General features: G+C 41.4%; 1 protein-coding gene and 1 long non-coding RNA gene across 2 annotated transcripts in view; both read right to left on the reverse strand.

Moving 5' to 3' along the window:
- The window catches only part of LOC126419888 (pacifastin-like protease inhibitor cvp4), a 103,257-nt gene extending 103,100 nt beyond the window's left edge, over positions 1 to 157 (reverse strand). Inside the window, exon 1 of the mRNA XM_050087149.1 lies at positions 32 to 157. Coding sequence (XP_049943106.1) covers positions 32 to 56 — 25 coding nt within the window. The 5' untranslated portion in view covers positions 57 to 157. The remainder of the gene's footprint in view (positions 1 to 31) is intronic.
- Positions 158 to 212: 55 nt separating this feature from the next.
- Positions 213 to 25,229, reverse strand: part of LOC126419319 (uncharacterized) — a 43,396-nt gene continuing 18,379 nt past the window's right edge. The window contains exons 2-3 of the long non-coding RNA XR_007575963.1: positions 5,354 to 5,509; positions 213 to 298 (exon numbers count right to left, since the gene is read on the reverse strand). This is a non-coding gene — a long non-coding RNA (uncharacterized LOC126419319). The remainder of the gene's footprint in view (positions 299 to 5,353; positions 5,510 to 25,229) is intronic.

Genomic DNA, 25,229 nt, shown 5'->3' on the forward strand with positions numbered 1-25,229 from the left:
AAATGTGGTTTAGTTCTGAAATACAACTCACCAATGTCTGTAGGTTCGCAATCCATTATTAAGCACAACACGCTAGCACCATCCAGTAAACAATAGCAGGTAACGCACTTATCTTCATAAACAATATCTCCTGGCTGGCATGGTTGGTCAACCAGCAGTGTAAGAGCACCACTTTTCTCCTTTTGACCACCACCTCCACCTCCTCCACCTTCACCTTTTTCTCCATGTGAATCATCTCGTGTATTATCTCTACATCCATCTTTATCTCCACAGTTTGACTGCAATGGTAGTAATGTTCCTAGAAGGAAATTCACATGGGAAATATTAGTTTGTGTACATGCTGGGCTGGCAGCACTCTTCAGCCAAGAGCAGTCACGAAGCATGGGTGTACAGCTACAAAGAAGACTTAAAACGATAAACATTTGCATGTTATTTTAAAATAGTTAAAAATGATAGTTGTATGTTGAGGGTACTAAAAAAAAATCTCTGTCTTTTAAAACAGATGTATTAATGTCAATGTTTGTAATAAAATTGAACATTTCACTCTACTGCATTGAGCTATGGGAGCTAAGCAATAGGAGACATTGTTTTTGTGAGACAGTATTTTGCAAAAGATGGGGAGGACTACCTCATATTAACTGCAGGAATAGGAAAGAGGAAAATGCAGAGATGAGTAGCTCTGGCGTGGAAAGCATAGGTAGTCTCTGTTGGAGGTGGAAGAATCTGTACGTAAGAGGAAGTGGCGAAAGTTACATTGAGATAGGATGTGGAGTGCATATAAGTGTAAGGCTGGGGGTATGCTGGTACATATGTGGCAGAGTACAGGGCTGGTAACCAGGGATGAAACAACTGTTTCCATTGTTATCAAGTACATGGAAAGTATGAGAATACTGCAGGTGTTCAGTGTGAGAGAGAAGGTGGGTGGAAATTAATAACCTGCATGATATGGATCAGAGAGGGTAGATGGGAAGATTGACTGATGTTCTAGGATTTTGAAGGAATGTTTAAATTTCTAGTGGATTACAACTGTAGACAACACTGGCCTAAAAGGAAATACATCAGAAAAGGATTTGTAGGTGCAGCATTTATATATCCTTAGTGCAAAACACAGTTGGGAAATACGTATGTAAAATAAAACAACAACACACTTTGCCTATTTTTCACACAAGAACCAACAAGTAACATCTGTCTGCACCTGATGCAGATTTTATTTTCGAAAATGGAGACATGCCAACAACAGCATTAACAATATTAGTGATTTCTAAAGAATTCAAGATGTAATTGGTATTATCAGACTTTCAGAAATTGCATACTTTCTTTGTCTGTCGCATTCTTCCAGCTTTCTAGTTCAAACTAGGTTATTATCAGGCTTTCAGAAGTTGCATACTTTCTTTGTCTATTGCATTCTTCCAGTTTTCTAGTTCAAACTAGGTTTAGACATTTAAGACATATTACACTTTGCTCAATCATAAAAAATACATAAATTAAACAAGACCAACTGAAAAAACGCAAAGGTCAGAACACACAGTCAGATATACATTCACAGTATTTGAACTAAAACAGTACCAGAGGCACTTTCACCCTTTTGATGAATGTTTCATCAGATAATAGCTAATACAGCATTAGGTACTGATTACCTACTGTTGCTGATGATGGTAATAGAAATGAACCAGTAATACAAAACTTAACCTTCTTAAAATCCGAGTTTATTGACACAAAACTATTGACATTCATTAATACCTTCACACTGTCAAATAGTTACAATTTTAAGATGCGATTCATTCAGAACACAGTTTGCTTTTAGGTTTTACCAAAAATTCAGCCATAGTTTTTAAATTGGCCTCCTTATCTTCTGTAATAAGTGGCTTGCGAAACAACATAGGTATTTTTCCCTCTGATACTACCTTGTTGGTCACGACTTTCTTGAAAATATCAATTTCAGTCCATTGTTCAAGTTCACTAAAGGTCCTTTTAAGCAGTGTTCAGCCTGGTTTATTATAAGTAACTTTTCTCCGCTAAAGTCTTTTGGGGTGTACCCTCTGCCAGGCACTTCACAATGATTTGCAGAGCGTAGATGTAGGCGTAGAGCTTACAGTAAACTTTTTTCTCTCCAGGGTTTACAGTAAACCAACTCCTTCCTTAGATACTGCTTTGCCAGCCTGCAGTCGGTCACCTCCCCACTTAACTTACACCTTAGGCTATGCTGCAGGTCAGTATAATGTTAAAGGGACACAAAAGGTTGTATGTTTTCCTTGCTAAAACTGCCAGTTTTAGGAACATTTTTCTTGGAATCAGCCTAAGATATTGTGAAAAATGTTTGAGCGTTGTTAAACAGGCTTTATTCAGTATTTAAAAATGTTTTGGGAGAAAGGGGCTGCAGTAAGAAAAATTGCCATTATTTTATCTGAATACGAATATTTTAACAAAAAATGTCACATAGAATAGCATATAACATTTTTTCTATAACATGAAATTCAGCAGAAACGTTTTAAAATAATAACCATACATATTATAACAGCCTGTGAAAGACTGAGCCCAGTTTGTATTACTGTTTCACAGAAAATAGAACTTATAATGTGAAAAATGTAAATTAAAGAAACGAAGCTTTAAAATCTGCTACCTGTTTGGAGTATCACGGTAGGTTTAACCTGTTTTAACAAAACTTATTCCTTGGATTGTTGTAATACGTAAATAGACGCGGTTTTTGTTTGGTAAATACGAACGTGATTTCTCCAGTAAATTTGATGTTGTCTGAGTAAATGTTGTTTAGTGATGATCCTGCTCTAAATATTTAGGCACTTTCACGTTTAAAATTGATAGTTTAAATCTTTTCAGAGCTCTACAAGTTCCACTGTAATTTTTTTCCATACAGTAAGTTGTCATAGTCGCACCAACTATGGTAGAAATTACTTCCAGCTTTCCAGAGCTCTGACTGAACATACGAATGTATAGATGTAGCAGAATGGAAATTTCGCAAATCTGTAAACAAAACTGTAAAGTAGAGAAATATGTATTGGTTTCGTGCATAAGTTCATAGCGCTTTACCGTAAGTTTAATAAACACAACAGTAACTCGTAACACAGATTGTAGTCATAATAACATAGTTTCTTTCACTACATACGACAGTATTGCCTACGCTGCAGTAACTATTCGATTCCGCGACTGTAGAAATGACGTGGTTTTGAGGCGAATAACTAGTCGAGCCATGTTCGGAAAGCATTTTCTTCCGGACAGGAAGTTACTTGAAGATTGTTCCATAGAGAGAAGAAAAGATGAGACTCTGAGGGTACAGGGTCAGGTGAATAAGGTGGGTGCGGTGTGACTTCCCAATCAAATTCGTGTATAGCGGTTTTTTTTTCAGTCTAGCAGAATACGGGAGGGTGTTATCGTGGAGTAGCATTACTTCACGCAGTCTTCCTCGTTTTGCTCTTGGACTGCGTCTACTAGACGTCTCAGCTGTTGGCCATAGTCAGCAGTGTTGGTTACACCTGAGAGAAGTAATGCACAGTACACCACACCGCCGCTATTGTACCAAATGCATAACATTATCCTTTATGTGTGCACGCAGGTCTTTGTATGGGGAGTTCCCGCTTTGTTTGGGCTCAACCATTTCTCTCTTTTTCTTATAGTAGCATAAAGACACAATCTCTCGTAACGAGTAAAGATGAACAATAAGATGGTCGGTGTTGTTCAAGAGCCAGTTGATGACGAGCAAGCAGAGATGCACACAAGATACCTGCTGGTTTCTATGGTTGTTTTGCCTTAAACTTGCGCTACCAACATATGCCATTTTTGAACCTACCTCATTGCGTGAAAATGTCGCTGAATGATAAAAAGATCATAGTTCACCACATCTGGCAATTGTCGAGTGTACGGACATGGATCATTGTGGATCAATGTGTTTAAACGAGCTGCATCATTCATGAAGGTCTTCCTAAGCGTTGAGTCACTAATGACTCAAAAACTTAAAACGAAAAAACTATTTTCTTGCCCTGCTGTGTTCAGTGACATTATCCTCAAACATGGCGCAAATGTTTCTGGCTTCCTCCGTTGCTTTTACTCCTCTGCTGAACTCAAACAGAAGAATATGTTGGAAATGTTCAGTTTTCTCCACTTGGTACTCCATTTTGTAGCGCCCACAGCTCCATTAAGTATCTCCAAATAACAATATGACAATATGTAAACTCAAATAGCAATGGTGAACTACAAAATAAGAAATGATAATCGATAAATTAACCCAATACAAATGATATATCATCATGCAAAACTAAAACGCAACGAAATTATGCACGAACCTAATATCAGTTAGCACTCCACCTGGGATCTTAGCATTTAACTCATTTTCAACTAAATCGATACTAACCGTTCATGAGTAAACAACGTATTTACACTGAAGAAGGTATGTGTTAATTCTACAATTCCCTATAGATTTCATCAGTATAGTCGAAAGTTCAGAACTGAAAGAGGAATCGGTAAATGAAATAAAATATTACCAGTCTATTGTAACAAGCAGTAAGGGAAGCCTTCAGATTTCTAACGGAATACGTAATAATGGAATATATCTACATCACTTTCGTTAGTGCGATGACTTAAGTGCCGTTAAATTCAACAAAGCATAGAAGCCCTTAATACAGCATGTCTGAAAGTAGGCCGGAGCATCAATTATAATAAAACTAAATTAATACTTGAGCAACACAGGGAAAACAAATTATTTGAAATTAATAACGAAGCCAATGAGTCACTGACCTTTTTAAAGAAGATGAAGAAAGTACCTAAATGGACAAGAAATGAAATAAGGAAAGGAGTAGAAATAACTTGGAGTAAACATTAGACGCTTTTCCAACTGAGCTTGCCATTTATGTGAAACAAATTTTCAAACCGTGTGTATTGCTAGTTTAAACTGATTCCAGACTGACGAAGTATATGGATTTTTAATGTTAAAAATTTTCAACAACTGGCGGTTATTCAGTAGACGTATGAATACCAGTTGTTACTAGGAGAGACATTGTGAAACATACAAACAGATAAGTGAACAGACTGGTGTGGAATACGTAACTATGTCTGTAATGAAAATTATATGCACATGCACAACCTGTAAGCCTTGTGCATAGATGTGATCCCCAAGAGACAGTAATAGTCAGAGACGACAATACAGGCTGAGCAGATAACGTCAGAGAACGTGCGGGTGAGACATGGATACATAAATTGAAGACTGTAAATCATGGAAAAGTCTTGCGTAGCCCTCAGTCTAGCAGTTGCTGCATAAGACTGACGGTGACATTGATAAAGAAGGTGATGCACCCCTTACACGATATAGCGGCACAAAATTGTGCTCTGGAAGGCAAAAACTCACCAGAGACGCCGTGGCAAGGCTGGGACCTGCACACAACTGACATACCATCCGGTGAGCAGTAGCATCGGCTGCAGCCGCTCCTGAACGACATTCCTGGCCTACACGGCTGATTCGGCGCTCTAGAAATCTCTTCTGATTCTGTTTCGCAGTCATCCTCTAGAAACAAATACCAGAAAAAAAATAATTAACTACGTACAATCATTAACTAGTACTTTCATCGAGGAAGTTTGTTTTATGTACAATCATTAACTAGTACTTTTATCGAGGAAGTTTGTTTCTTCTTGCCAGAACACAACTCTTGTTGCTTTCAAACTTTTTGGGTCCATTACGTGCCTGTCTGAAACACTAACGCCCGCGGCGCCTTCCGCATAAAATATCCCACTCGAATCTGGAGTAAATAAACTGTAAGTTTCAAAAATTCGTATAACGGTAGTTATTTCTTTATTAGCTGTTGGCATAATACTCTAACCCTTCCGTGAGCCGTTGGAAACATGCTTCCCACTACAATGAACTCGCTCTTAGTCCCGTGGGATTCACAGTTCCCACCTCTGTACGGTGCTCTCACCTAGTGAACAGTATAGGATACTACTTTCAAACGGAAGGTCCCGTCGTTTTTGGTGTACCTTCTCTGAGAGGCATTGTATAGCTGAGTGTTGCTCTGTAGAGGAGCCTTTCAGTGCTGTTTGCGTGACATTTTGTGATTTTTTCCTCAAAGCTATAGTATAACATAAATACTTCTGATTCACCCAAATTTATGAAGGAAAACGTAAAATTGGAACGAGCAGAATTCCAGTTTCAAACAAAAGATGCCATTTCTGCAGTAAAATGGATGGATAACCGTCCAGTCACTTTCCTGTCCTCAGTTCATGACCCATGAGAAACAGCCACAGTGAAAAGGAAAAACAAGGATGGTACTAGTACAAAGATTTGTTGTCCTGAAGTTGTGGCAGAATACAACAAAATAATGGGTGGTGTAGAGAAGTTTGATCAATTACGAGAAAGTTATGCTATTGGTAGACGTTCTGTAAAATGGTGGCACAGAATATTTTATTTCCTGGTGGAAGATGCTGCAGTGAACTGTTTTATCCTGTGGAAAATAAGTAAAAGAGAAAGTGGACAGCATGATCAGTTTACATACGGGATCCATCTAGCCAGACAATTGATCGCTGGCTTCTCACCCTAAAAGAGGCGTGGACAAAAACCTGTCTTTCTGGCAAAAAGGGGGAAAGTACCTGAAGATTTTCGTCATGTGGCTGTAGGGGAACATCAACCCATTTTAGGAGAAACCTACTGGACGTGCCGTCATTGTAGTACCAAAGCTGCGGAAAAGAGCACTCGCTGTGTTTGTACATATTGTCAAATAGCACTTTGCATATAGCCATGTTTCAGAAAATTTCATGGCAAGTAATTGTGAACAATCATTGTAACAAGAGAAGTAAATTTATCAAATAAATATGACAAATATTGATAAAGTTGTTTTTGTCATTTAACTCCAAGGATGGGCAGTGGGAAAAATACTTCCCACCTTATATACGAAGACAGTAACTTCTTGTCGAAAGAACAGTTAGTGTTAATGACGGTGTAGCTTTTCCCTGGAATAAATGATGACTGACTGAAAACCTCAGCTGCCGACAGGTGTTGTTGATATACCTCGATGTGGACAACTGAAAATGTGTGCCCCGACCGGGACTCGAACCCGCGATTTCCTCCTTACATGGCTGACGCTCTATCCAGCTGAGCCACCGAGGACACAGATCAATAGCGCGACAGCCAGGGACTTATCCCTTGCACGCTTCCCATGAGACTCACTGTCCACAATTCTACATATGTACTGTACCTTATACACATTTGCCCACCCACTCATTACTCGCGCACGCTTTGGCGATTCCCGTAAGAGTTTGGGCAACCTGTGCGCATTTGCAGAGACGAAGGTCAATGGCTGGGTAGCCTTTAACTATATATACGAAGACAGTAACTTGTTCTCGAAAGAACAGTTACTGTTGATGACCGTGCAGCTTTTCCCTGGAATAAATGATGACTAACTGAAAACCTCAGCTGCCGGCAGGTGTTGTTGATATACCTCGATGTGGACGGGAGTTGGACAAATGTTTATAAGGTACAATATATATGTAGAATTGTGGACATTTGGGAATGTGAGTCTCACGGGAAGCGTGCACGGGATAAGTTCCTGCAGTCGCGCTATTCATCTGTGTCTTCAGTGGCCCAGATGGATAGAGCGTCTGCCATGTAAGCAGGAGATCGCGGGTCCGAGTCCCGGTCGGGGCCCACATTTTCACCTGCCCACATCGAGGTATATCAACAACACCTGTCGGCAGCTGAAGTTTTCAGTTAGTCATCATTTACTTCCCACCTAGTTGTGTGATCTCACTTTCACAGTTGGAGCAAATTTGATATTCTGTATGATAAATATATGTATCTGTTAACTACTATCTGATCTCCATTCATTAAAAAAAAACTGCTCAATAATTTTGCCCACGAAAGGATTAATCAACTTTTCATGTTATTACATCTTATTTTTGCAAGGAAATAAATGGTAATGATGAGCTTACTCCCTCACCATCAGTCCCTGAAACTGGAAATGGGCACTCGCATGTCTTTCTCCACAATCACTCGCGATCTACGACGGACGTTCAGTAAGTAATGCAACACATGTGTTTGCTGAAAACTGGGCGATTTTATTCGAGATTTCAATACACCATATTATTCGCCACTGTTGTGTCTGGACAACCCTATTTTTGAAAAGAATCTCAGCTCAGTTGATGGTTTTACGTCACCTTACGGGGAGGACCTTTACGGCCGCTTGATACCACTCTACTGGTCGACGTTGGAGCCAACATCTCGCTGCATCTGTAACCTCCACATCATCCACGTACTGCTTCCCGCAGAGTGCATCCTTCGTCAGGCCAGACGGATGGAAGTCGGAAGGTGCGAGATTCGGGCTCTAGTGTGGCTGAGGAAGAACAGTCCCATGAAGTTTTGTGCGTTGCTCTCGGGTGTGCAGACCCGTGTGAGGCCGTTCATTGTAATGGAGAAGCAGAGATTCTTTTACTTTTTTGTGGCGACGAACATGCTGAAGTCGTTTATTTGATTTTCTAAGGGCAGCACAATTCACTTCATAGGTGATCGTTGCACCATGAGGGAGAAAATCGAACAAAATAACCCCTTCAGAGTTCCTGAAGACCTGAAGATCGTTGCTATGACTTTACCAGCTGAGGACACTGCTTTAGAGTTTTTATGCGAAGGATATGTGGCGTGGCCTCACTTAACGGATTGCTGTAGTCCTTCAGATTCAAAGTGATGAATCCATGTTTCATCGCCCATGACGATGATCGATAAAAATTTGTCAAAATCTGTCTTGTAACGAGCTATCAATTCCGCACATATGGTCCTTGGTTGCTCTTTGTAATCTTGTATTAGGTGGCGAGGAACCCAGCGAGTACGCTCGTTTGAGTACACCACCCCCACTTAATGTAAATCTCTGTCATACCACTTTTTCTTTCGGAATAGTATTTTATTTCTGAAGGCTGAAGAGAAAAGCTAGGGAATAAGGAAGTGCTGCACACAACGAGTTAGCGTATTATCTGTACGTTACCACTTGCCGCATATCTGCCGATTGCACTATTGGCTGGTGGGCCTGTTTCCATGACACTCCATAGCAAGATTTGTGACGCTACAACACAGTCCTTGCCATGAATTTTTTCGCTTACTTAACACATGAAACTGTTTCTATACGATGTATTGTCTAGTGTAAATATGTATTGTAAATACTATGTTTAAATTATGTAATATTTAAGACTGGCAAGTCAGGGCATATTTAGTTAACGTTGAGATTGTTTTGTCGCGCCTCTGGGCGCGGAAGCGCGCCAGCGGGCAGTAGTAGCAGTGACGCCGTGCTCGGAGTAAGACGTACAGTCGAGTGCTGCTAGTCCTAGCTGTGTTACATCTAACGGCTAGTGTGTGGATCTAAGTACGACGGGAAAGTAACGGTCGGCATATCTGGAAGCATGGCCGGGCAAGTTACTATGGATTAATGGGCATAGTGCTGAAGAACGAGGACTTAAATGTGAAGCGCAATGTGGGCCCAAGTCACAACAGTAAAAGCCCGCTGCCACATTGCGTCGCCGCCGTGGACTTCCGTCGATCCACCGACAACGAAGGAAGTAAGATCTACGTAATTGCCGTAGGATAAAATTGTAGAAGGCTTGCCAGAGACTGTGCTTTTCTCTGAAGTTGAACAGTTAATAACAAGCACTTTATAATCGAAGTGTTGCAGTTACGTTCCACCCGACAATAACACCAAGTAGGTTCCTTCCAATCCTTACCTCATTGAACCGAGTGTGTCACGCCATTATCAAGAGAATATATGTTAATTATCAAATTATTTGCATAGTTGGTGAAGAGTAAATTTCAGACTGGTTATCACAGTTCATTGTTGCAGTTAATAAGCTTACGCCAACCGTAGTAACTTAATAATAGACTGAAGTAATAAATTTGATTATTAAGATTTATTTCACTGCATATTCAGCTGAAGTTAATTCAAGGATATCTCATGAAACTATAAAGCTTATTCCACCTGACAATCCCCCAATTAATGAATTATTATCATTCAAAACATAGTTAATCAAGTACTGGCCTTATATTTCATTATCAGTAGATTAAACTGTGCAGAGTACCTAATTTTAAACACAGAATGATAGTCCATTATTCAAAATCTCGATAGATAATTATCTGTGTTGTCAGCATTGCACTTAGCTGACAAATTATGAACAAAATAAGTGTAGTTAGATTGTTATGACATTGTTTTACATGACTACTGAACCTGACACAGCACTTACGTAAAAGTTCCCGTTCCACCTGCTGCGCTACAAACAGGTAAACTTTATTTTTGACACAATTATTCACGTACTTAACAGTACTGTCGCTCATCAGTTGACCTGGCGACCGATTTTTTAATTGCTTTTACAACTTAATCATTTCTTTCGGCAAAAGTTCCAATGGCAAAATTTATTTCGAAATTATTTCCATTATTTCATTTACCGATCGTTATTGAATGAAATTACTCATTCAATAACGATCAAGTTATAACGTCTCCTGTTTTCCGCGGAATAATCATTATTTACTTCGGATTCGGATGCCTTATCCCGACGCGGGTCAAAACTCATAATTCACGGCCATTGTCAACTTGTAATTTCGCAAATCCCGGGAAGCAGGGGGGTGTTATAGATGTTGAGCGGTTCTGTGAGGGTCTTCCAGTGAACAATACGCCCTGCCACACTGCCCCACCACCAGTTCCTCTCCCCACACATCTGTGCCCACAAGAGACTCTCCCTTTATCCTGGATTCGACACAACTCTTCATCTTGCACCTCTGAGAGCAGGTGTAAAGTGTAATATACGTATTAAATATCCATAGGCCCATCATAAAAAATTAACATACCACAAGCCGCGACCAATGATACACAAAGTGTAGAATAAATTTATTTATTACCATCTATGATCACAAACGTGTTAGGTCCTCAGACTGTCGTTTTCGGTCAACATTGGTCTGATGATTCTAGTATATACCACATGTTACATATGTGTGACAATGCGGAACTGATTTTGTGTTTATTTTGTTGCACTGCCACTGTGGTTCCATTATATTAGGAGGTATTTTTAAAACAGTCCGAAGATAGTCACTGCTGACCGAAACCTGCAGTCTGTGATCATAGACAGTAATAAACAAATTTATTGTAAATCAACATACATTTTGTCTTTCACACAGAGGCCAGGCACTCTGTGTTGTACCAGGCACTTGCTTAATTTCTTCGCTTGAATGTTTTCGCTGTGGTCAAGCTGTGACTCCTTCTTTATGTTGAGATAGGCTGCTTCAGATGAATGAATGTACGATAATGCGTGGGAGTAGAATGAAAAATCCTACAACTCTTGCTGTACAGATTGTGATATTATTGGATTTCAGACATTTTGCATATGTGAAAAGGACAGCCATCAAGCTGTAGTTTGTAATGATACTAAGCATGACAACGCGAGAGTAAAGAAACGAAATCTGTTTATAACGTGCGCCTATACCAAGACGCGCGGCCAGCGTTAAAAGGTACTTTTAAACACTATGACTCGCTGGGCGCTGATATTTAAAATCATTGCCGCAGCGCTTGATAGCAAGAAGCTGCGAAACAGAAGAAAGAACAATTTATCATTTGTTAGGAAAATTCTAGAGTCTTTATAGTTAGTTGTACTTCTGGTCGCCGATATGTTAACATGTACTTCATTACCTTTGATGTTTGGTCGCCGACTTTTTAAGATGTGTTGTGTAGCACCGCTACAAGTTATATTTCATTTAGTGTGAAAAACCACGTTATCACCAAGAAAAAAAAACGCTTTTGTAAACCTTGTGACGATAAAAAATACTTATGCGCACGCCAGGACATTTAATTTTTACAAAATATCACACATACAAAAGCAGCGATTATTGGACTGCTCCATGTACGAGAAAAACATAAAAATGTAAGTTTTGTATTCATTGTAAATTTGTTAATGTTTATAGTTTAACGCCTTTGTTCTTTGAGAATATATTGATGCTTCACTGTACAGAAAATCTATGCTTTTTCTTTTCTTTAAATTAACCACAAATAATGTTTATGTTTAAATGTACTTTGTTACAGGTTCGCTCTTTATCGCGGTATCTCGATTGTATTTGGGAGACCATTAATGTGTTCAATTTCCGATCTGACAACTTTTTTTTACAAAATTTCACTGTTTTGCATTCATTTCCAATTTTTTTATTATGCAAATAGGTTCCTTAGATAATTTCATTGAAGAGTCTGATTGCGTGAAAGGAATCCGGGTTAAGAGGTCATTTGAGAAACTATTTACGCGCAATCAATCTGTACGTCTCCTGAACACAATCGAGAACCGACGAATCGGCGATCATTCATTAATTTTTCTCTCTTTCCAAGTCGTACCAAAAAACGGCCAAGGAGAACTGCCGTGAGTACGCAATCTAGTGTTAAAGGTTGCATTCTTTGTCTTGTCGGCAAACATTGCCATAAATTATCATCATAAATGCTATATTTGGTTAAATGTGAAAAGCAAAAGCCGGCCGGAGTGGCCGTGCGGTTCTGGGCGCTACAGTCTGGAGCCGAGCGACCGCTACGGTCGCAGGTTCAAATCCTGCCTCGAGCATGGATGTGTGTGATGTCCTTAGGTTAGTTAGGTTTAATTAGTTCTAAGTTCTAGGCGACTAATGACCTCAGAAGTTAAGTCGCATAGTGCTCAGAGCCACTTGAAGCCACTTGAAAAGCAAAACCTTTTAACGCTAGAAGATTTATATCGCTTAGCATTTACATAGCAAAACGTAACAGTGTGAACGGATGTGATATGGAAAAGAGATGAAAAACTAGGCTTCACTAAGAGAAACATATAGTTTATGGATAGCTATTCGACATTCCAGTTAACCTACATGCGAGATTGCACACAAAGGAATTTGACGAACTCGCCCAATAAACCAGCTGAGTATTAGAGAACCTCAGTGGCGGGACAAGGGAGGCACCACACGATGTTGCAGTGTTACCAAATTGATTCAATTTGGTGGATCCAAGGTGGCGGTGATAGAAGTGGCAACCTCATAATGACGTTATGGCGGGAAGTTCAAATTTTGGTGTGAAAATAGGTCAACTGGGCTACATCCACTAACCTAATCACCGCCCTTCATCCTCCCACCCCTCAGCCTCCCTCCCCCAGAAAATGGCGGGAAGTTCATATTTTCATGGAACAAAGGTCACTGGGCTACCTCGACTAATCTAGGTAAACGGTGGGAAGAAAGGTCACTTCAGCTACCTCCACTAACATAAGTCAGCTGACCGCCACCTCTTCCTAGGAATTGGTGGAAAAAGGACTCAGCCTTTACTGGGCTGCTGGATAGGATGGATGTAAGTCTTTATTTAAGCAATTCGAGGCAGTAGCTCCATCCACTGTGTCCACCATGAGGTCTAGAGTCCAACTGACCTGGTATGCAGTACCACCAGCAGAGTGCACTGTCATCAATCTCGTGATGTAGTCCAACATGGTGGTCTGTAAGAAAAATGGAGGGAAAAGGACTCAGCCTGTTCTCAGCTGCTGGATAGGATGGAGTGTACTTTATTTATTTTGGAATAATTTACTTAGGGATGGATCTCACGTACTTTATTTATTAGACTGCTTCAAAAAAACTCGTTCTGACATGTTAGGGGTCACCATATGCAGCCAGACTGCTCGTAAGTCACAGAAATAATGCAATACGCTGATGTGCAGACATGAAAACAACTTTTAAATTGCCAGATTTGTGCATGTAAAATGCTCTGCAGACATGCTCACTAATTCTAAACTGACCAAATAATGCATAACGCAGCCTACAGACCTGTTCACAATATAATGCAACAGACACATCCACTACGTGTGAAATTGTCAAAATAATGCATATATAACACACTGCCAACATGCTCACAACAGCTGAAAATAATTTAGTGCACAAACACTCAATGCACGTGAAAAATGCATTCGAAATATCGTCAACCGCAACGTATTAGAGGCTCCATCGCGGGCACACGCTGACACTGCCACGAGCCACCGTTGAAAAGACGAATGCAGTGCGTAAGCCATTGATCTCAGGCCACTGTCACCTATGGCCAGCAGGTGAAAGTCGCATCTACTTTCAGGTATACAGTTAGAATTCTTTGAGTGTTATACTGACGTCACGTGTCTATGTAAATAAGAACCAAGTCACCTGCAGTCACCGTCTGGTCACGCATGTGTTACCATTGCTCGCGTGATGTCTCTCTACCTACAGTCCAGCGAAGACCTAATTGCCAAGCGACTCAACCACGCAGACACAGCTAAAAGATTCTCAATATTATACTGATGTCACAGGGCACGCTATAGAAATATGTTAAAAATGCTTCCCAGAATAGAACTGGGCAAATTGTTCCTAGTAATCTTAATGCGGCACGCGAGCTGCGTCTAGCCATGCAAGTGTTTACTTGCCCAGCGTGGCTGATGCATCACCGCGAAATTTTCACGTAGCGAATCACCATCACAGATGCAATTAAAAGTTTCTCAATGTTATACTGACGTTACTTGGCTATGTAAATAACAGTAAAAGCGACCTCTCGGAAATTGTAAAATATCGCAGAAATATTTAATGGTCGCTTTGCTAGGAGCTTCCGTCATGTCTCAGTTCATCTGCTAGGAAATACTTGTCATAACAAGAGCTGTTTACGAAAATGGACCAGAATAACGTCGAATGCATTTCTCCTGATGGTCCAAACGTGGCACCCCGTCCATCACGTGTTACCCTTTCTGGAAATCGTTAAGTCTGCCTTCCAACAAACATCTACGAAACGCAAGTGTTCTCACCGCTATGAGTATGTTCCTTTGTCCCAGCACAAAGGATGTCTTGTGAATAAATAGAGCGTTATGACCAGCTCTTACTGAATTTACCCGCCAAATTACTGATGCTTCTGGTGTGGAAGCACTGTCCAGCTATTTCTTTCTGCAGGCGAGACTTTCAGTGGCAAAACTATTTTGTACAGACTGCCATATTGCACTGACAGTTAAACCCTGCAAAAGCGGCCTACAGATCGTAAAGTTTCTAACTCAGTTACACTGCTCGGCCACTGAGGACGAAAGCGTGAGCATTAGAGAGTCAAAATGATCTCCAGCCAGACAATATATCACCGTGGACCATGTCAGTTCGTATCCTGTGGCATACAAAATCACTACTTTTGCATCATTCATACAGCTATCGACAGCCAGACACTTGTACATATACCACAAAGACAGATAGCATAAGAACATGCACTACAGGTATACTCCTAGCAACACTAAACATTTTCCCTCATTCAGAATATCATACGATTTACGCGACACTTTTCGATATCAAGCACACAGCAATATCGCTTGCATAGCAGTAGTATCACTCGCACGGTATAGTTTGGAAGATATAGACTGGAAATTATTTCTCTAGAAACCCGAAACTTAAGCGAGGTGTAGTATCCTGCAAATCACTGAGTAACTAGAAACTTATCCCATCTGCGAAGACCTTTACGTGATAACTAGAAAAAAATAGTGAAATCTGATATTTCCACTCGCGAATACCGATGTCAGTGATGTAACAGATTTCAAATCATTCTTATATTATACAAAGTGAGCTAAGGTGTTTCTCATGTCTACATAACCAGGAAACATGTCTTCCACCTGTCTTTCACTTGCTAGATGCACACACCACAATCGATGTCCCATCAATTAAAGAAAGGCGCGAAATGTATAGAAGCACTAAACCGTACAATTTACATAGGAGGGAATAATGGTCCAGTGTGAACACACGTCCATATCAAATCTTCTCAGATATCCACGTGATCACGAATGCTATCCTACACATACTATGCATTAGTTCGATATTCGACCATCTAGAGGACGCCATGGGTAAGTCAGCTACATTCCTGCATCCCAACAGGCCTCTCCATTCGGACAGCTCCTACCGTTAGCTGAAAACGTGAATTATTCCCGCCACAGTCCACCAGCGCAGACAGAATCATCCTAGGAAACCGGCCACACTTATATTTTATCATTGTACTTACAACTGAATATTACGATTGCTGTCTCAATTGGATGACATTCGACAATGAGCTTAGTATCGGAAATACACCCTGGTGACGGCTGTGGCTCTGGAAATAGAAATGTCTGTACCATTCCTATGACCTGACATACTTTTCCCTTGTTATCACAGTACTCCGCATTAAATCCATACTTCCATGCGTCTGAACGTAGCCATTCCCTTTGCACATGTTGGAACACACACACATACTTTATAAGAGTGATGCTCAAGTCGAATCTATCAAGCTTCCCCTACTACTGAGTATAATACTCTGCCAATAATTGATTGCCGGTGATATGATATAGTACTGAACCAAAATCCGCGATGGGTGGCCATGTCTCATACGTTTTTCATGCAAGTGCTACCATTGTGTCTTAGAAATACAGGTGTAATCGTCTTACAAACCGAAAAACACAATCGCAACGACCATAGTACTGTCTTTTTTCTACAGGTGCAGACAAGTATCCAACTTAAAAGGTATACCACAACTTCGAGATGTATGTTAGATTCTAAACTGTGATTAACATGTTCTGATCCATTGCCTCTTGCAGAAAACTAAACGTCGCAAGGTGTAAATCATGTTGTTACTGCTGCCACCAGAACACACTGTATGTCTGTGTATGTGCATGTGTCGTGGCCGGCTCCCAGGACCAAGTCCTCTCGCTGGTGGATCCAGCTTCAAACATAGAATACATCTTTGGACGTAACATGTGGTTGGCCCACCAGCGAGCCCTATCCCAGATGTTATGTGTGGTGGATCCGTCTCTGATCATCGGTCTGGATATATAGTGGGATGTAGTATATTGTGCATTTGCATCCGAACAAGCTCCGTACATTGTGCTTGGCGGATCCACCTTCAAACCCTATCCTGGACATGGCACATTATGGATCCGCTTCCCAACATCACTACGAATATAACGAGACACATTCACACACACGGACATACAGAAAACAGAGCAAATGCACTTCAAATGTAGAATAATTGGTGGGGGCTCCTGGATGCAATCGAGAACACTGATATAGTACGCCTCCCGATCAGAAAAACAGAACATTTGTGCTAGGTGTTGGCAGCTGGGCTACATTTACAAGAAATTTTAGAACATGGAACGAGAGGTGATGTCATGATCGATTGGGTAGAACTGACATAAAATTGATATAATTACGAGATACGACGGAAAATATGTATAAATTGAGGGAATACACACCGAAATGCGGGAAATTGAGGAAGTACTTGAGTGTCTTCTGGTTGGCGTAGAACAATTCTTGTACATGGGAAGAAGTATGCGACTGCCAGAGGGATCCGGGAAAACATCGACATGGAAGCGAAGGGAACCAGGGAAACAGCCACTTTTTTCCGTCGAGGCAGCATTCGACTGTGTGTCTATTGAGGTAACAGTGATGCACGTAAATTGATTACTGTATTTGACGCATTTCAGGAAAACAGAGAACTATCTGCCTCAAACTTACATGCATCTGCATTATTGGATAACAGAGAGTGTGGCTGTAAGAGGCTGTAAGAGGTACTATTTAATGGCAGACTGACGATGCATTCTAGCGAGGGAGATGTTGCTGCATGTCATTTGACCATTTTTTCCACTGTCCTGTTAGGATGCAAAGGTCGTGTGACATAGCCTGCGTTCGACTCGTATACAACCATGTTTCCTGTATGTGACTTAGAGCACTGTCCAATTGCGATCGATAGCAGCAAATCTCTTGGTCATCAGGGAACTTCCATCTCATGTGTGACGTAACGTGACCCTCCCGATATGACACATTCCTCTAAATGAACGAAACATTATGCGACGTACTCCATTCCCTTGTCGAATCTTGGGTATAAAATCGAGACTTCAGTTTCATAACTAAGATGATTCTGAGTTGCCAATAGGTGATGATGAGACACTGTAATCCCCATGTGTACAGCTGCTTGACAGATGTCCTGTTTATGGAGTTAGTGGCAGCATGACGTGTAATTTCACATGTCAGAGCCGCTGCTATGCGTTTATCTGTTTCATTGTATGAGGTATTCTCCGTTACTAAAGATCATTTTATATAGGACTGATTCGGGCATAGTATAATTTCTGGAACGTTATCGGATGTGAGCAGTGAACGCTATACATCTCTGGAAAGCTATATTGTTCGTGTATCACACAGAGCCGCTGTTTCAAGGAGGTAGTTTTTTTCATTTTACAGTTTGTTACCATAGTTTATCGTAGAGAAACCTGCAAGAAGGATGATGTCATGTATTGGAAATGTATTTCTTACATTGGGATACTAACAACACTGCATTCCGCATGACTGATTGGTTGGAAACTGAGCGCTATAACATTATAGCCTGTCTTAAGTGCAGAACCTTAGGAGTGTGCGCGTTTATATTCTCTCCTGCTACTGAACCCAGACACTAGAACAATACTTTAAATTTGGTAACGCAGTTGATTTACGTAAAGTGCTTCGAACTCCATCTGTCTCGAGCGCATCATGCATAAAAACAACCTGTTCTTGATCTTCTTAATCGTCTGCTGTTCCAACACTTTCAAGTCTGTTACTATAAAACGATAAGGGGTGCTAACCTCCTCCATATGAACGCATCTGGATAAATCTTGTGCACTTCGATTGGCGAAGACTCGGCAAGCTCCATTCATTCACAAGATGTGGCATGTAGTGGTCTGCTTCTGGTCACCTCGCAGATTAAATCGGTAACAGTGTTTTAGGGTGGGTTGGTCGAAGATAGTGCGAGCGAGCCTCTGTCTCTAATTTTGTCCTAAGACTCCCATCCGTATAGAGATAGATTGTTTATCATGCACTATGCCTGAGGTGCTAGAAACATGTAGAGCGCTGTCTGGTATACTTTGATGATATATGTTCAAGAAAAAATGGTTCTAATGGCTCTGAGCACTATGGGACTTAACTGCTGTGGTCATCAGTCCCCTAGAACTTAGAACTACTTAAACCCAACTAACCTAAGGACACACACACATCCATGCCCGAGGCAGGATTCGAACCTGCGACCGTAGCGGTCGCGCGGTTCCAGACTGTAGCGCCTAGAACCGCTCGGCCACTTCGGTCGGCTATGTTCCAGAATTAACAGTGAATAGACGTACTGCAAACTCATCTATCTGCATTTGCAATTATACTCGCAAAGTAGAGAACGGGCGGTTTAGCGATGATGCTGAAATTGGGAAACATGCTGCTGCATCGTTTGTCAGTATCGAAATTACTGTAAAACTGCTAAAAATATTCGCACTGTCAAGTGTGATGCTTATTATTACAGTACATCGACGGTCTCTTTTCCATCCCATCCATCTACTGGTATGCTGTTGGTCACTACATAATGATTGACTGACATCGTTTGTTTGGAATGGAGAAAGAGTTTTGGTGGAGGGTCAATACCTTCTGGGGATGGCTAGCGCCAAAACAGTGAACGCATACATAACTGCAATATGAGGAATCAGTCGAAACGGAATACAGAGCTATCAGCTATTCCATCACAGTGACAGATGAGTTAATATGTAGAGCTGCACGGGGTAGCCAAGTGGTCTGAGGCGTCTTGTCACATTGCCCCCCTAAGAGATTCGAGACTTCCCTCATTCGTGGGTGGGTGTGTTATCCATAGCGTAAGTTAGGTTAAGACAGATTAATTAGTGTGTAAGTCTAGGGGCTGATGACCTCAGTACTTACCACAAATTTCTAAAATTTTTAAATGAAGACGTCATTAACCACCTTTGGACTGAAATTTGGAAACGCTGCACAACGCCGTCAAACTCTTCCAGGTTCATTGTGTTGCAACTGTCTTTTATTTAAAATCATCCAGTGTGGGTGGTGTGTTATGGTAGCAGAAGTAACAACATGATTTAACTCATGCGACATATAGTTTTCTGCGAGAGGCAATGGATCAGAATGTGTAAATGTCAGTTTAGAATCTGACACACACCTCAAAGTAGTGGCAGTAAAACAAAATGTATGGCAGTGTAGAAAGCATGCTACAGAAAAAAAAGAATTATTTCAAACAACAACACAGGGTAACAGGGAGCGTCTCCTGTGACTTACAGTATAATCTAAGGGATACAGTCGTCCTCCTGCAGTACAAGTCATGAAACCTTAAACTGGTCTAAGCAGTGGATCAATACCTGTATATTTAACAGGACCGTCACATGTGCTTCGTGGTGCCATGCATGCAGTATTTGTTTTCGATACATGGGAGGAGAGAGATGCGGTAAAAGTCTTATCAAGTTCTCTATTGGATGAATTTAGTGTAGCTTTCATAGTTCGTAATTTTTCTCTGTTGTATGGTACAGAATAACGATAATAGCATGTTGCAGTAATATAGGTGAATGGGCCCTGAGGGACGCAATCTTCTTCACATTGCAGTATCTGTATGTAGTTTAGAGAAGCACCACAATGACATAGCAAACTTCTCGTCCTTCTCCAAGTTCCCATATTGTCTTTCATACTGCCTCATGATGCAGGAGCGAGCTTCGTTTGGCGCTGACCTTACACATAGTACATAGTAGGAGGAGCTACCACAAAATGTACGAATGGTCAAAACACAGTCCTGGCGAACTAACTCATTTCACACAGTTTCCACATGGGTAGCAGAAGGTGGTAAATATTGCTTTCTCTGACTTCTACTCATTTCCGACTTAAATTGTAACGATGACATGCGCAAAGCTGCATGGATGGTAGTGCAGAGTCTGAGGGGCAGTTACAGGATGCATAAGGACCACCTAAAACCACGTTTGAATTTTACTGTAGCAGAGAGGTTCGAGAAACGTGACTCGTTTCGAGATATGAGAGTGACAAGAATATGATTTATTAGTGCTGCAATCATTAAAAGTCTTCTCCATAGAATCCAAAGCAGGTATGTGGTTGAATGGAAAAACTTGGTTTCAAATCCCTGACAGCATTTCTACCGGATAGCTAAACACTAGAGATCTGAAAAGCCTGTGTTAATTTCTTAAAACCTCAATCAGCACAACATCTACTGTTTGTGATGCTTCTCAATCAACCTATGCCTGTAACCCAGTGGATATATCGCAGTACCTCTGACATGGCATTGAGACAGAATGTATTACAAATACTGGAGAAATATCTAGTGTCAGCATGAGGGGGTTGCAAGTACCGGTTTCATACTACCTTCCTTAGCCGAATCACTTTCTGTATTCAGTAATTTTATTACAACGATGCACCGTCAGTGACGTGTAACCACAATGTTGGTCTGATAATATACACTCCAGCGATCACCAACAGTATTCAGGGTCGCGGTATTAGTCTGGAAAAACCACTTTATTCCGAGAGAATGCCACACTTCGATTTGTAAAGCCAGTGTAGCTTTTAACATGGATACTTGTCTGCACCTGTAGGACCAAGACTGCTTGTGACACTTCCATGGTCGTGGTAGAATACGCAGGAAAAACTTATGAGACATGTCCACCCATCGATGATTATCTCCCAGTATTGTTTCGCTCGCAATAAAAACTTATGAGTACTAATTCGTATCACCGGCAATTAGTACTTGACAGAGATGTATGATATATTCATCTTGAGCATCACTCTTAGATAGTATGTGTGTGCGTGTTCCAACATGTACAAAGGGACTGACTATGTCCAGTCGTAAGGAAGTATGGATTTGATGCGGATTACTATTATAGCAAGGGGGAAAGTATTTCACATGGTTGAAATGGTTCTGAGCACTATGGGACTTAACATGTGAGGTCATCAGGCCCCTCGAACTTAGAATTACTTAAACCTAACTAACCTAAGGACAACACACATCCATGCCCGAGGAAGGATTCGAACTTGCCCCTAAAACCACTCTACCACACCAGCCGGCCGAAAGTATGTCAAGTCATAAGAATGGTACAGATATTTCTATTTCCAGAGCCACAGCCATCAGCAGGGTGTATTTCCGATACTTCGCTAATTGTCGAATCTCATCCAATTGAGACTGCGATCGTAGTATTTAATTGTAAGTGAACTCATAAAATATATACGAGGCCAGTTTCTACAGTCTCTAGGATGTTCTGTGTCGGGAATGATTCACGTTTATAGCTAACGGTAGAAGCTGTCCGAATAGAGAGACCTGTTGGGATGCAGAAATGTAGCTGGTTCCATGACGTCCTCTAGACGGCCGAATAGCGGACTAATACTTAGTATGTGTTGGATAGCTTTCGCAGTCGTGTGGAAATTTGAGAAGATTCAATATGTATGGATGGCTATCCTGGATCATCATTCCCTCCCATGTAAATTGTGTGGTTCACTGCTTCCACACATTTCGCGCCTTTCTTTAGTTGAGGGGATATCGATTGTGGTGCGTGCATCTACAGGTGAAAGACGGGTGGAAGACACATTTCCTGGTTCTCTAGACTTGAGAAACACTTTAGTTGACTTTCTAAATTATAAGAATGGTTTGGAAGCTGTTACATCACCGACATCGGTATTCGCGAGTGGAAATATCAGATTCCTCTATTGTTTTTCAAGTTCTCACGTAATGGTCTCCGCAGACGGGATAAGTTCCTAGTTACTCACTGGTTTGCAGCAAGCTACACCTCGCTAAAGTTTCGGGTTTCTAGAGAAACAATTTCCAGTCAACGTCTTCGGAATTATAGAGTGCGAGTGATACTACTGCTATGTAAGCGATATTCTTGTGTGCTTGATATTGAGAAATATCGCGTAAATTTTATGATATTTTGGCAAATCATGTGATATTACGTATTTTCTTGTAATCCCAGAGTCTGAAGATGGGTGCAGAAAGCAAGCAAGAAAGCATGCAGATTGGAGCCAGAAACAGTAACGCCTTTGTGCCAAGAAGAAAAGAGCCTGTCATTGTACAACAGTTTGTTGAGTGACTTAGGTCCGCTAAGGGCCTCTGGTCATGTGTTGGTTGTGGATGACTTGTGACCATCGGCTACAGTGGAGGAGCTTGTGGGAAAATATCTAGTGCTTCGAGGAGTATACATACGGTGAATGTGCTTATGCTATCTGTCTTTGCAGTGTATGTACAAGTCTCTGGCAGTCGATAGCTGTATGAATATTGCAAAAGAGGCGATTTTGTACGTCGCAGGATACGAATTGTATGTTCACTACATCGTCATGGTTCGCAGTGATATATTGTCTGGTTGTAGGTCAGTTTCATGATAATATTCAAATCTTCATCCTCAGTGGCAGAGAAGAGTAACTGATAAGATTCTTTCCGTATTTGACGATCTGTAGGCCGCTTTTGCAGGGTTTAACTGTCAGTGGAATATGGCGATTTGTACAAAACAGTTTTTCCCAATCAAAGTGTAGTCTGCAGAAAGAAAAAGGCGGACACTGCTTCCACACCGGCAGCATCAGTAATTTGACGGGTAAATTCAGCAAGATCCAATCATAATGCTCCACTCATTCAGAAGATATCCTTTGTGCCATGACATAGGATCCTCTACATAGAAGTGAGAACGTTTGTGTTTTGGAGCTGTTTGCTGAAAGCAGGACTTAACGACTTCCAGTAAGGGTAACACATGATGGACGAGTTCCACGTTAGAAGCATCTGGAGGAATGCATTCGGCATTGTTCTGGACTATTTTTTAAACAGCTGTTGTTAGAGAAGCATTTACATGCAAATAAGCTGAGACATCACGAAAGCTCCTAGAAAAGCGACCGTTAACTATTTCTTTGACACCTTACAATTACGAGAGGTCAACGTGGCTCTTATTTGCACAGCCATGTAACACTGAGAAACTTTTAGATGTCCCTATTATGGTGATGCCCTACACGAACATTAAGCAGCGATGTTTCAGCCGCGCTAGGCAGGTAAAGGCACGCATGACTAGATGCAGCTCACATGTCCCGTTAGGATCGCTCAGAAAAATGCACCCTGTGTTATTCTGGCAAGCATTTCTGTAGCGCGACCTGTGACGTCAGGATAACATAGAGTACATTTTAGCTGCGTCATCGAGTTTGAGTCGCTCGGAAATTAGGTCTTCTCTAGACTGCAGGTAGAGAGGCAACGGTAGATTCGTGCGCGTCCAGTGGGTGACTTGGCTCTTATTTACATAGACATGTCACGTTAGTATAACGCTAGAAGAATTCAAACTGTGTACCTGAAAGTAGATGCGATGTTCCCCTGCTGGCTGAAGCCAATAGTGGCCTGAGAGCAGTAGCTTGTGCCCCTGCATTCGTCTGTCCGGCAGTGGCTCACGTCAGTGTCAGCATGTGCATTCATTGGAGCCTATGATATGAAACTTTCTGGCAGATTAAAACTGTGTGCCGGACCGAGACTCGAACTCGAGACCTTTGCCTTTCGCGGGCAGATGCTCTACCAACAGCTACGGCCGGCCGCAGTGGCCGAGCGGTTCTAGGCGCTTCAGTCCGGAACCGCGCGACTGTTACGGTCGCAGGTTCGAATCCTGCCTCGGGCATGGATGTGTGTGATGTCCTTGGGTTAGTTAGGTTTCAGTAGTTCTAAGTTCTAGGGGATTGATGACCTCAGCTGTTAAGTCCCATAGTGCTCAGAGCCATTTTTGAACCAACAGCTACCCAAGCACGACTCATGCCCTGTCCTGACAGCTTTACTTCTGCCAGTATCTCGTCTCCTACCTTCCCAACTGTACAGAAGCTCTCCTGCGAACCTTGCAGAACTAGCATTCCTGAAAGAAAGGATATTGCGGAGACATGGCTCAGCCACTGCCTGGGGATGTTTCCAGAATGAGATTTTGACTCTGCAGCGGAGTGTGTGCTCATATAAAACTTCCTGGCATATTAAAACTGTGTGCTGGACCGAGACTCGAAATCAGGACCTTAGCCTTTTGCGGGCAATTGCTCTACCAACTGAGATACCCAAGCATGACTCACAGCCCGTCCTCGCAGCTTCACTTCTGCAGTACCTCGTCTCCTACCTTCCAAACTTCTGTGAACAGGTCCGTAGGCTGTGCTATTCATTATTTGGACAGTTTAGAGTTAGTGAGGATGTCTGCAGAGCGTTTTACGTGCATTATTCTGACAAATTACGAGTTGTTTTCATGTCTGCACATCAGTGTACCGCATTATTTCGATAGCTTAGGAATAGTTTGCAGGTATGTAGGCTGTGTATTGTGACCCCAAGCACGTCAGAGAAAGTGTTGTGTATCAGTGTAATAAAAATCTATGTGAAATCCATCCCTAAATAAATTATTCCAAAATAAATAAAGTACACTCCTTCCTATCCAGCAGCCCAGAACAGGATGAGTCCTTTTCTATCCTTTTTTCCCACACA

The sequence above is a fragment of the Schistocerca serialis genome, chromosome 9 (assembly GCF_023864345.2).
Source record: "Schistocerca serialis cubense isolate TAMUIC-IGC-003099 chromosome 9, iqSchSeri2.2, whole genome shotgun sequence".
In the NCBI taxonomy this organism is placed as follows: Eukaryota; Metazoa; Arthropoda; class Insecta; order Orthoptera; family Acrididae; genus Schistocerca; species Schistocerca serialis.